We start from the raw sequence: 13,977 nt of genomic DNA on the forward strand, positions 1-13,977 counted from the left end.
GCCAGGGAGAAAGGAACGCTGAATCACCACGGCGGGCAGGAAGAACAAACTAAAGCTATACAAATAACTAAACAGAAAAGGAAGCAGTGCAAAGTCTGCCATCGAACCGATCATCGTTTACGATTCTGCCAGGATTTTGAAAAAATGAGACTGGCTGATCGAATCAAGATCGTCGAACGGTATCGTCACCATTATTTGTTGCATAACGGAGTAGAGTCGGTTGCAATCAATGCACATATAAGAACAAACGAGCGAATCATGTTTCGTATGCTACCAGTGACGCTGTACAATGGAAACAAGGCGGTGAACACAATTGCTTTTCTAGACGAAGGAGCCTCCGTCACTCTACTCGAGAAGTCTCTGGCCGACCGTTTGGACGTCGCTGGTGTCCACGAACCACTTACCATCAAATGGACAGCAGATGTCACTCGTGTAGAAAGCAATTCGATGCGGATGAATCTCTGGATTTCTGCGCGAGGATCGGGGAACAAAATTAAACTGCAAATGGTGCGAACAGTAGATGAACTTACGCTCCCACACCAGGAACTAAAGGCAGCAGAGTTGTCAGCACAATACAAGTTCCTGAAAAAGCTTCCAATCTACTCATATGAGATGCAACGCCCAGGCATACTCATCGGTCTGAACAATATTGACACATTCGCACCGATAGAATCTAGAATGGGTAGACCGGGAGAACCAATCGCCGTCCGATCCAAACTTGGTTGGACTGTGTACGGACCTAAAGTAGACACTCTCCCTGTCGAACCCCTTGTCGGTTTCCACGAAAGAGTGACCAATGAAGATCTGCATAGCTTGCTGAAGACCTACTACGCTGTTGAGGAGAGCAACGTGACAGTGCTGCAGGTGTCTAAGGAAGATTGCAGAGCACGGGACATCCGAGCGAGTCGGTGAACATTTTGAAACCGGACTGTTAGGGAAATGTGATGATCCGCAGTTTCCGGACAGTTATCCGATGGCCATGCGAAGGCTGAAGCATCTGGAACAAAAACTTGCGAAGTCGCCGAAGTTGTATGAAAATGTGTGCAAGCAGGTTCAAGAATATCAGATGAAAGGCTATGCTCACCTAGCCTCTGAAGATGAGTTGTCTGGATCCGACAATCCTAAAGTCTGGTACCTTCCTTTAAACGTAGTTCTTCATCCGAGAAAGCTAGAAAAAGTCCGTCTTGTATGGGATGCAGCGGCAACAGTGAAGGGCGTTTCCCTCAATTCGCAGCTCCTCACAGGGCCAGATATGCTGGTACCGCTCACGACTGTAATCAACCGCTTCAGAGAACGTCGGATCGCTTTCGGAGCAGACATCCGCGAAATATACCATCAAATCCGTATAAGAGATCTCAACCCTCCAGATATCGACGTCACCTACACGAGACCTACAAAACGACTTGTGTTGAGCTGTGTAATGGGGTTCTTTGACCCGCAGGGTCTGCTCGCCCCATTTACCATTCATGGCCGGATGCTAGTTCAGGATTTGTGGCGCACAGGTTGCCAATGGGACGATGAAATTTATGACAGTAGTTTTGCTAAATGGAAACGGTGGACCAGCTTGCTACCGGAAGTCAATGCTATTCGTATCCCGCGTTGCTATTTTAACTGTGTCTCAGCTGATGGGCAAATAGAGCTTCATATATTTACGGACGCTAGTGAGTTTGCCTACGGTTGCGTTGCCTACTTTAGGACAATTATAAACGGCAAAGTTCAGTGTTCTTTGGTGATGTCACGTTCGAAAGTGGCGCCATTAAAGCGTCAATCGATTCCACGACTCGAGCTTATGGCGGCAGTGCTCGGAGCCAGAGCGATGCACAGTATTCAGTCGAGTCATTCTTTCCTCATTCAGCGAAGATTTCTTTGGACCGATTCTTCAACGGTACTTAGCTGGATCCGTCCTGAGCAACACAACTATAAGCAGCTTACGGCGTTTAGGATTGGGGAAATAGTGGAGTTGACGAGCGTATCCGACTGGCGATGGGTCGAGACGAAATTCAACATCGCTGACGTGCTTACTAAGTGGGGCAAAGGACGGCCGCTACAATCGGATGGACCATGGTTTCAAGGGTCAGAACTTATGTACCAACTCGAGCAGGACTGGCCGAGGCAGGTGCTACCAGCTCCGGGTACAAAGGAGGAGATGAGAGCGTTTTCTCTTTTCCACGACGTTAACGTTCCAGAGCGTTTGATGAACGTACAAAACATTTCCCGCTGGCTTAAATAGGGCGATTTATCGAAAATTGCCGGCGCAAGCGAGTAGGACTTCCGATATATACTTTAGTTGCTACTACTATAGGCCAGCTGAAACTACTAAAAGGTGGATACAAATCTATTCCAATGCCGCTTACGCAAGAGGAACTGCAGAAAGCGGAGACAGTGCTTTGGAGACAAGTTCAAGCAGAAGCTTTTCCAGATGAAGTAAAAATTTTGCTAAAAAACCGAAATTGCAAACTCGGACAATCTTCGATTGAGCTTGAAAAATCGAGTGAGATTTTTAAACTTTCTCCAGTTTTAGACACCGATGGTGTGATACGGATGAACGGCCGGTTGAAAAAGTCAGAATTCGCTTTATTCGACATGAAATTCCCAATAATTTTACCAAAAACTCACGAAATAACCAAGAAGCTGATCCACCATTTCCATGAAAAATTGGGTCATGCAAATCGCGAGACCGTATTCAATGAACTGCGGCAGCGGTTTTATATTCCCAAGTTGCGGGTAACGATAAAGCAAGTGATGAAAGAGTGCATGTGGTGCAGAGTAAATAGATGTCATCCAGCAATACCTCAAATGGCCTCTCTTCCTGTTCAGCGAGTTACTCCAAACCTGCGTCCGTTTAGTTCAGTTGGGGTGGATTACCTTGGTCCAATTGGAGTCACGGTAGGCCGACGCAAAGAGAAGCGGTGGATCGCACTGTTCACCTGCTTAGCGATTCGTGCTGTCCATTTAGAAGTCGTATATGGTTTGAGCACTCAAGCGTGCCTCATGGCGATCCGTAGATTCATCTGCCAACGCGGGGCACCAGAAGAGTTTTTCTCGGACAACGGCACAAATTTCAAAGGGGCGTGTAACGAAATGATGAAGGCGAAGAAGGAGAAAGATCTAGCATGTGCGCAGCAAGTGATAAGCCCAACAATCCGGTGGCACTTCAACCCACCAGGAACACCACACATGGGTGGAATATGGGAGAGGATGGTGCGGTCAGTTAAAGCAGCAATGATGGCTTTAGACGATGGTAGGAAACTGACAGATGAAATCCTACTGACAACGTTAGCAGAGGCTGAAGACATGATAAACTCACGTCCATTGACCTACATACCACAGGAGTCGGCGGATACTGAAGCACTAACTCCAAATCACTTCCTCCGGGGAACAGTAAAATCTTCCGACATGCCAGTAACTGGACCGACTAACATGGCTGAAGCATTACGCGACATGTATGCGCGTTCACAGTATCTGGCTGACAAGATGTGGGAAAGATGGCAGAAGGAGTGTCTTCCTAGCATAAACCAACGGACAAAATGGCATCGGAACTGCAGACCCCTGAATAAAGGCGACTTAGTGTTCATCGTGGACGGGAAAAATAGGAAGAATTGGACTCGTGGAATCGTCGAAGAACCTATAACCGGATCCGATGGAGTAATCCGACAGGCGATGGTTAGAACTGGCAATGGAGTGTTCAGGCGTGGGGTTGCTAATTTAGCAGTGATGGAAGTAAGTGATGGTAAATTCGCACCTGTTCAAGATCCGGTGACGAAGTTACGGGCTGGGGATTTGTTCCCGACGAAAGCAGATGCGGGAGTACTGTGACGAAGATCCTGAAATCATGAACATGAAGCACTCTACTCATGACTAAAATATCACGATAACGTGAATGGAAATTACGAACATCGCGACTAAGATCTTGAAATCATTAACTTTAATCCCGCTAACGTCATGAGAAATCACAAGAATCGCGAATAAGCTCTTGAAATCATGAACAACGTTTTGCTGTCGACTGTGTATTCCCAAATCATGAACAAGAATCACAATAAAAACAAAACATGTCCAGGGAACAACACCAAACCCAACCAAACATTCTAATGTAACGCTATGTATATATTCGGGGCGAAGTGATTTTTAGAACACACAAATAGTTTCTTGAATACGAGGTTTATTATTCATAGTTTCAGGAACTTGGTCACGGTTTTCGTAAATCGTTCAGTTCACGAAATCGTGACCTTTTGCCCATGAATTCATGAACGGATTTTTCCGTGTATCCATGAACTAAACACCATGCGTGTTCTGGCTTGTGCTGGATATGTGAATATATTGGTAGTGACATTTAAGTGTCACAAATTTTCACACAATTCTCTATTTCATTTCTATTAGGAAAAATACATACTTGTTCGCCGGTGCTTGAACGCTGTTTGAGAAGAGCCTCCCACGACTTTATCAGCTTCCTCATTTTATTGCTGTTAAGAATAGCTGATTTGATGGACCCGGCAATCTTTAAAACAGTTTGAAGCTATTTGATTTGTTCAATAAAAATCTAGATTGCATCCATTCTTTTTCGGTACATAAACCCGCCAGATAACACTGATGGGAACACTCAAAAGAATCTAACGGCTGCTCTTCATGAATATATCTCGCCTACCGACGATCTTCTAGCTGGTAATTAAAAGGAAATGCCCGCTGGAATTTTATTTGCCGGGAAATATTATTATGATGAGCCACCTAATTGTTGCTAATTAAAAATTCCTAATCCCGGTGCCATTTAGGACACATTGCGCTGCGGTTGACTCTCTGGGTGCCGTAGGCAAACCAGACTTTTTATTACTAATAATTGCCAGGAAATTTATTTCCCACCCTTGGGATTACCATTTCAAAGTCTGATGACTATAGGGAACGAATTACAAAGCCCCGCGATTCAATGGTTCTTTTCAGCTCAGCGCTCAGATCGTTGACTTCTCCGCGTCTCGTCGATGGAAGATGGGCCTGGAATGGCCTACGGGGTCTAGAGATCACAGCAGAACATGGCTGGTTTCCTCGTCATCCCGTGTGGCGAAAGGAATGAAAGACATCCAGTGTGCTTCAAGGCAATTTGAGTAAATCGTACATTATTTGTAATCAAGCGTGAAGTCTTACGGCTTTGTTGTTCCACCAACAGCCGTTCCAGCGAACGAAGTGAAGGAACTAATCTGAACTGTGTCTCGCCAGCAGCCAGTCAACCGGCGCGCGCGGAGATGACAAACACGCGATGATAAAAATACAAAAACAAATCCTCGCGAACATATCCTGTTCCGCGAACTGTGTGCTGTCATTCGCCCGGGTGGCGGGCTACTCCAGGCGTTCACTTTATGTTCCGTGCAATTTGATACTTGGGTAGCATGGCATAGTGAAAAATGTGCACCTTTTTTTCTGAAGAAACAATCTCGAAAGGGCTGCTGGGGCTAATTAAAGGTTTTCATACAAGTTAATTAATTGGTTAGATAAATTTGTACGGCTAAAACAGCTCTTCTCTAGAAAATGTTAATATGATGTGCACTAAGGATCACTTCTAAATTTTAACACACAAAAATGGTCTAAAAGTTAATCAAAGTGCCCATCCCTTTTCTCGCTAATTGTCACAATTTTCCTTGTCCCCTTTGCTAAGTACGCTACCATTTTCTGTTCTTAAGTAAAAACTTATATGTCACGTTTTAACACGCTCCCCTTCCCATATGTCACAGTTTTCTTTCTTTCTCAACTTCCCCTTTATAATTGCGTTACACAGCTTAGTAATAGTGGCTTAAGTATCGGGGAACGCCAAATTTAAATTCGGGACGTATTCCAACTCGTTTTGCCCCATTCTACCACTTCTGCAAGAACGTGTGTTTGTGGTGTTGTATCCAATTAAAACTGTTCTCTTCTTTCTACGACCTACCTCCTGCACACGACACTTCCAGTTGGTAAAATATTCCATTTCTCCCGCATTCCATCCAGGTTATGCAGCTTTTAGCTAAAAGAAGAAAAAAGCGTTGAAAAAATATTAAACACGCCGGCAGCGGTTGAACCTACCTTCGTCACAGATTCCTAGACTCAACGAGCGGCTCTATAATTAAACGAAAAACCCCTTAAGCTCGGTGCGAAGTGACGCTTATCTGTGGATGGCAGCAAACGCATCCACATACCCACCCATGCGAAGCAGAGAAAATTATTAATTGCCTATAAATTTACAGATTGCCTGCAATTCATTTGGTTGATTCGCTATAGCCTTAGTCCGTTGAGCGAATGGCGTCGCAGTTGCCTTTCGGCTCTGCAGCAGCAGCAGCAGCAGCAACGACAGCATCGAGAGGACATGGTTTTAAAAATAGTTTTGCGACCGTCAGGCCAGCCGCCGCCGCTTGGGGAAAGGGAAGCGAATTTTGCAGGAAGTAACGCGTAACTGAAGCGGCCGTGTTCGGAAGCGAAAACCGCAACGGCCGCCGTTTCTGTGGTCTAACCTGCGGGTTTGTAAGCGATACCGATTCAATTACATGGGCCAAATCGGTCTATATTGATCTATTGGATTTGTGGGTCGAGTGGCTGAAAACAGTCGCTAACTGATCTAGTTTCTCTGTTTCAAAAGCTATCGGCACTGACGTGCTGGTAATTGTGCAATTGTTGCACTTGTGAATGCATGCAGCGCACAAAACGTGAACTCATTGTGTTGGACCGATATATCGTGCGGAACTGTTTAGAATTTGTTCAGGTTTGGTACTGTGGTACTGTGAAGTGTTTTATCGGTGAACTAATTGTTGGAAAATATGAACAGTGTGTTTTGGTTGTAGCAGGAGCCGGTATTGCAATCCAGCTTAGTTAAAAAGAAAATCTTTTTATGGCCGAGCTTGCAATTGAATGTTAATGCGAAATGATGAAATTAATTTTTCTGAATTCGAGTTTTCAACCGTTCAAGTAGCAGCTTGTTTACAGCTTTGTACACTTAAAAATTGCTGTTTGAAAACGGTTTAGATGAATTGTTGGTAAAAACTATTAGGTTCAGTGACTAACCCGATCGCTGTTGACTCAGGCCGGACTAAGTCGCAAAATATTAAAAAATGAGATAATGTTACCACTGGATGAAGAATTTCTTCAGTTACATTCGTCTTTTGCCAGATTTCAAATGTGTAACAATAAAGAAGAATTATGGCATAAATTATAACGTAAAGGATTCAAACTTTAAACTCGTTTTTCTCGAAATCAATATATTGTCACTTAGTTCGATCTGACTTAACATAACACCGACCACATCTACTCGAAAGGTTGGTATTGAATAAAGCGCGTAAAGTGTTCATGTGTCACACTACATTTGGTATAATTTGATATGCGAGATTCTAGATCAATTGGCAGAATGCTAATTTGGCCGAATTCTAATTTGGCCGAATTCAAATTTGGCCGAATGCTAATTTGGCCGAATGCTAATTTAGCCGAATGCTAATTTGGCCGAATGCTAATTTAACCGAATGCTAATTTGGATGAATGATAATTTGGCCAAATGCTAATTTGACCGAATGCTAATTTGGCCGAATGCTAATTTGGCCGAATTATACTTTGGTCAAAGACTAATTTGGCTGAAAGCTAATTTGGCAGAATGCTAATTTGGCCGAATGCTAATTTAGCCGAATGCTAATTTGGCCGAATGCTAATTTAGCCGAATGCTAATTTGGATGAATGATAATTTGGCCAAATGCTAATTTGACCGAATGCTAATTTGGCCGAATGCTAATTTGGCCGAATTATACTTTGCTCAAAGACTAATTTGGCTGAAAGCTAATTTGGCCGAATGCTAATTTGGCCGAAGGCTAATTTGGCCGAAGGCTAATTTGGTCGAATGTTAATTTGGCCGAATGCTAATTTGACCGAATTATACTTTGGTCAAAGACTAATTTGCCTGAATGCAAATTTGGCCGAATGTTAATTTGGCCGAATGCTAATTGGATCAAATGCTAATTTGGCCGAAAGCTAATTTGGCCGAAGACTAATTTGGCCAAAGAATAATGTGGCCGAATGCTAATTTGGCCGAATGCTAATTTGGCCGAATGCTAATTTGGCCGAATGCTAATTTGGCCGAATGCTAATTTGGCCGAATGCTAAATTGGCCGAATGCTAAATTGGCCGAATGCTACTTTGGCCGAATGCTAATTTGGCCGAATGCTAATTTTGCCGAATGCTAATTGCCAAAATGCTAATTTGTCAAAATGCAAATTTGGCTGAATGCAAATTTGGCTGAATGCTTATTTGACCGAATACTAATTGGCCGAATGCTAATTTGGCCGAATGCTATTTTGGCCGAATCCTTATTTGACCGAATGCTAATTTGGCCGAATGCTAATTTGGCCAAATGCTAATTTGACCGAATGCTAATTTAGCGAAATGCTAATTTAGCGAAATGCTAATTTGGCCAAAGGCTAATTTGGCCGAATGCTAATTTGGCCGAATGCTAATTTGGCCGAATGCTAATATGGCCGAATGCTAATATGGCCGAACGCTAATTTGGCCGAATGCTAATTTGGTCGAATGCTAATTTGGCCAAATGCTAATTTGTCCAAATGCTAATTTGGCCGAACGCTAATTTGGCCGAATGCTATTTTGGCCGAATCCTTATTTGACCGAATGCTAATTTGGCCGAATGCTTATTTGGCCAAATGCTAATTTGACCGAATGCTAATTTAGCGAAATGCTAATTTGGCCAAATGCTAATTTGGCCGAATGCTAATTTGGCCGAATGCTAATTTGGCCGAATGCTAATTTGGCCGAATGCTAATAAGGCCGAATGCTAATTTGGCCGAACGCTAATTTGGCCGAATGCGAATTTGGCCGAATGCTAATTTGGCCGAATGCTATTTTAGCCGAATGCTAATTTTGCCGAATGCTAATTTGGCTGAAGACTAATTCGGCCGAATGCCAATTTAGTTTTCATCCAATTTGACCGAAGGCTAATTTGGCCGAATGCTATTTTAAGCCGAATGCAAAATTGGCCGAAGCCTAATTCGGCCGAATGCCAATTTAGCCGAATGCTAATTTAGCCGAATGCTAATTTTGCCGAATGATAATTTGGCCAAATGCTATTTTGGCCGAATGCTAAAACTAAACTTGCTCAAATGACTCTATTCCACACTGCTCTAAACTTTCTTCCTTCAACTCTGCTTTTTGTTGAGTACGATGGCACTTAATATTGAAAAATGCTTCTTACCTTCCAATCATTTGCTAATTAAATGTCGTTACACAATAAAATGGGAAAAATTGACTCGCTATGAGTCGTTAGTAAAAAAGAAAACAGGGACTGAACATTTGATGTTATTGATCTAAACATTCTGTGGATATTTTATTTCTGGCATTCGGCTAAATGGCTTTCCGCTAAATGACATTCTGCCGAACGGCATTCGGTCAAATTAGCATTCAGCCAAATTAGCATTCGGCCAAATTAACATTCGGCCAAATTAACATTCGGCCAAATTAACATTCGGCCAAATTAGCATTTGGCCAAATTAATATTCGGTCAAATTAGCATTCGGTCAAATTAGCATTCGGCCAAATTAGCATTCAACCAAATAAGCATGCAACCAAATTTGTATTCGGCCAAATTTGCATTCGGCCAAATTTGCATTCAGCCAAATTTGCATTCGGCCAAATTTGCATTCGGCTAAATTTGAATTCGGCTAAATTTGCTGAAATTAGCCTTCGGCCAAATTAGCTTTCGGCCAAATTAGCTTTCGGCCAAATTAGCTTTCGGCCAAATTAGCTTTCGGCCAAATTAGCTTTCGGCCAAATTAGCTTTCGGCCAAATTAGCTTTCGGCCAAATTAGCTTTCGGCCAAATTAACTTTCGGCCAAATTAACTTTCGGCCAAATTAACTTTCGGCCAAATTAGCTTTCGGCCAAATTAGCTTTCGGCCAAATTAGCTTTCGGCCAAATTAGCTTTCAGCCAAATTAGTCTTTGACCAAATTAGCATTCGGCCAAATTAGCATTCGGCCAAATTAGCATTCGGCCAAATTAGCATTCGGCCAAATTAGCATTCGGCCAAATTAGCATTCGGCCAAATTAGCATTCGGCCAAATTAGCATTCGGCCAAATTAGCATTCGGCCAAATTAGCATTCTGCCAAATTAGCTTTCGGCCAAACTAGCATTCGGCCAAACTAGCATTCGGCTAAATTAGCATTCGACCAAATTAGCATTCGGCCAAATTATCATTCGGCCAAATTAGCATTCGGCTAAGTTAGCATTCGACCAAATTAGCCTTCGACCAAATCAGCATTCGGCCAAATTAGCATTTGGCCTAATTAGTATACGGCTAAATCAGCATTCGGCAAATTAGCATTCGGCCAAATGAGCATTCGGCCAAATTAGCATTCAGCCAAATTAGTATTCGGCCAAATTACCATTCGGCTTAAAATGGCATTCGGCCCAATTAGCATTCGGTCAAATTAACATTCCACCAAATTAGCATTCGGCCAAATTAACTTTCGGCCAAATTAGTCTTCGGCCAAATTAGCATTCTGCCAAATTAGCATTCGGCCAAATTAGCATTCGGCCAAATTTGCATTCGGCCGAATTAGCCTTCGGCCATATTAGCGTTCGGCCAAATTACCATTCGGCTTAAAATAGCATTCGGCCAAATTAGCATACGGTCCAATTAACATTCCACCAAATTAGCATTCGGCCAAATTAGCCTTCGGTCAAATTAGTCTTCGGCCAAATTAGCATTCGACTAAATTAGCATTCGGCCAAATTATCATTCGGTCAAATTATCATTCGGCCAAATTAGCATTCGGCCAAATTAGCATTCGGCTAAATTAGCATTCGGCCGAATTAGCCTTCGGCCATATTAGCATTCGGCCAAATTACCATTCGGCTTAAAATAGCATTCGGTCAAATTAGCAGTCGATCAAATTAACATTCCACCAAATTAGCATTCGGCCAAATTAGCCTTCGGCCAATATTAGCGTTCGGCCAAATTACCATTCGGCTTAAAATAGCATTCGGCCAAATTAGCATACGGTCCAATTAACATTCCACCAAATTAGCATTCGGCCAAATTAGCCTTCGGTCAAATTAGTCTTCGGCCAAATTAGCATTCGACTAAATTAGCATTCGGCCAAATTATCATTCGGTCAAATTATCATTCGGCCAAATTAGCATTCGGCCAAATTAGCATTCGGCTAAATTAGCATTCGGCCGAATTAGCCTTCGGCCATATTAGCATTCGGCCAAATTACCATTCGGCTTAAAATAGCATTCGGTCAAATTAGCAGTCGATCAAATTAACATTCCACCAAATTAGCATTCGGCCAAATTAGCCTTCGGCCAATATTAAGGGCCATCGTACTCAACGAAAAGCAAAGAGTTGAAGGAAGAAAGTTTAGAACAGTGTGGAATAGGGTCATTTAAGCAAGTTTAGTTTCCCGAAGACTTCTACCTTTGTCTTCTACCGCAGGAGTCAGGATGATTTTGCATTTGTAAATGGGTCTGCAGCATGTCCGGACAAGCCTAAAGTGATTTAGTATGGTATGTCGGTTCTCATGGTAAAGAGAGACAAGTCTGTCTTTGCCGTTAAACATGTTGGTAGACTTGAGCGATTCGTAGTAACACTGCCTAAACTCGACTCCTGCCAGCAGAAGACAAAAATTAGTTCGTAAGATTTTAAGCCTGTTTCTAATGACTTCGAGTTTTCCGGCCTGTATATTTCACGTCCTTGCTTTCACAGGAGTACTATGGCTCTAAAATTTTCTTAACTTACCTATTTAGTAATCTCTAGCTAATTGAATGTTGAAAAAAATGGCTTAGTTCTTTATGCTGACGGAACCGATAAAAATTACACCCTATTTCCTGCTTTCTTCCTTCAACTACTTGCTCTTCCTTGAGTACTAGTTTTTAATATTGAAAAATACATTACACCTTCCAGTTCCTTGCTAATTAAATGTCGTTACAACATAAAAAATCTGTTTTAATCCACCTAGTGATACAATTGTGCCTTTCTCATTTATCAAAGCTATGACTTATTAGCTTGTTACGTTCAATTTAACATTGTGGAAATATCTATTACATTTTTATTACACTGGGTAAGTATATATGAGTGTACGACTGCCACGAACTTGACGAGCAACATGTTGACGCTGACATCCTTCTTTAATATTTTTTGTGGCATTTTGATGAAAATTTCACAAATTTTTGGAAATATTGTGATTTTTCGGAAATTTATCACAGATTTTTCCTGTTTCAGTTATTTAAGATGGTAGAAAGATATTTTTGACCGAAACACAGATTTCAATGTGGCATGTTTGTTAGCGGTTGCATGCGTAACCTGCATGATAGCAATCTGTGCTTTCGTTGCGCAAAGACGAAAACTTTCTTAGTAACAAATATACGCGGATCGATGGAAAGCACAAAGGATGTTTATTATTTTCGTTCGATCAATTCAGTGATTCATTTCCACTTCACGTCACGTCTAAAATTTGATTTTTCTTCACCGGTTCGGGTTTTTACCACACTCAATCAAAAAGTTTTAAAGTTTTTAAAAGCTGATCTTGTGCTAAAAATATTAAGTTCCAAATATCGGTCATGGTTTTCTGTCTTCTTTCTTCAGATCTTCACAAATAAGCTTAATCTGATTCGATCATCTACTACAAATGAAATGACCGAATAACCAAGAAGGTTTTTTTCAATATGTAACATGCGATGTTGATTGGTTGTACTTAAAATATACATAAGAATAATATTAGATTTATTATTACTTTAAATGTACTAAGAAAATAAATATTTTACATTAAGTAGTATAGTCCTACGTCTACCGTTCGTGCAACCCCATAGGGCTGCCCCTTGTAGTTTTTTCTACTCATTTCGATGTAGCGTCTTCTGCACCTTGCAATCGTGTAGTTTAGAGTACCTTGCATTCTCTAGCTCCGTCAATGATTGTCATATTCGGTTAGCATATTAATATTTTGAACTCTGCACATAAATGAAGCGGCTCAATTCACATAAACTTACATTTAATTACATGTTAAAATGTGAGTTGTTCGGCTTTTCCTAGGTCATTCAGTTGGAGTTTTACATCAAAAGAATCACAAAATTTTATTTTTCATATCATAATATGTAAAATCCTATTATCAGACAGAAAAAATCATCGCTACGTTGTTTACGTCAAATGTAATTTTCATTTTTTCTAAGGGTGTTTATTTACTAATTTTCGGCGAAATATTTTCCGAGTCTCAGTTATCAAACGTCACTTTTACTGATATCTCAGCAAACAAATTGTTTGCTGAAATCTCAGCTATTGAGATTTCGGCAAAAGATGCAAAAAGCTGAGATTCGGCACAAAAAATAAGTGTGTAGCACATCCGTTTGTCGGTGGCTCTAATTCACAGAGAACTCTTCAATAATTAAATCGAACGAAACAATTACATAGAGTACCATTTTTTTGCAATGACCCAGGACCAAGTTGCATATTTCCAAACAACTCCTCTCCTTCGCCTTCTTCGCTAGGCGGCAAATTTTCAACATCGGCCACTAATAAATCAGTTAATAGACCAATCTAAGCAACTTTAATTTGGACGCAGCGAACATTTACACGTCCATTTGCCACCCTCTCGAGGCCGGATTTCCCACTAATCGTTGGCCCAGCCAGTCGTTCATGGCCGTGTCGCAATTTCCGCAGCCAATTCAACGGATCAATCTCGCACCGGAACGCAGCAATAAAGTTTCGCCCTCACCGCCAGCTACGGTGGGTTAGTGGAATTTCATCCAAAGCTTGCCGCTGCAGTATGTATGTAGGTACGTACTGATGCAGTCTCGTTTCATGTTGGCAAAAACATTAAACGATTCGACCTTGGGCGATTGTTTTGATGTGCTGGCCGTGCTTTCTCGGAAAACGTAGATTCTTTCTCGAATAGCAAAACACGTGCACGGCAGACATTCATTCCTGACGTTGTTTTGAGATTCTCTCCCGCACGGCTGCGGCTACCTGCGCCTGGTT

The 13,977-nt window shown here is 41.8% G+C and overlaps 2 protein-coding genes across 6 annotated transcripts in view; both read left to right on the forward strand.

Annotated features, from left to right (window-relative positions):
- The window catches only part of LOC131684772 (uncharacterized), a 736,395-nt gene that overhangs the window by 396,218 nt on the left and 326,200 nt on the right, over positions 1 to 13,977 (forward strand). The window lies entirely within an intron of this gene.
- Positions 974 to 2,230, forward strand: LOC131680817 (uncharacterized). The gene has a single exon (XM_058961528.1). The coding sequence runs from the start codon at positions 974 to 976 to the stop codon at positions 2,228 to 2,230; it is 1,257 nt and encodes a 418-aa protein (XP_058817511.1).

This window comes from Topomyia yanbarensis, chromosome 2, assembly GCF_030247195.1.
Source record: "Topomyia yanbarensis strain Yona2022 chromosome 2, ASM3024719v1, whole genome shotgun sequence".
Taxonomy (NCBI): domain Eukaryota; kingdom Metazoa; phylum Arthropoda; class Insecta; order Diptera; family Culicidae; genus Topomyia; species Topomyia yanbarensis.

Excerpts from the sequence above, each read along its gene's own strand:
- LOC131680817 (XM_058961528.1), top strand. The coding sequence starts at position 974 with ATGGCCATGCGAAGGCTGAAGCATCTGGAACAAAAACTTGCGAAGTCG.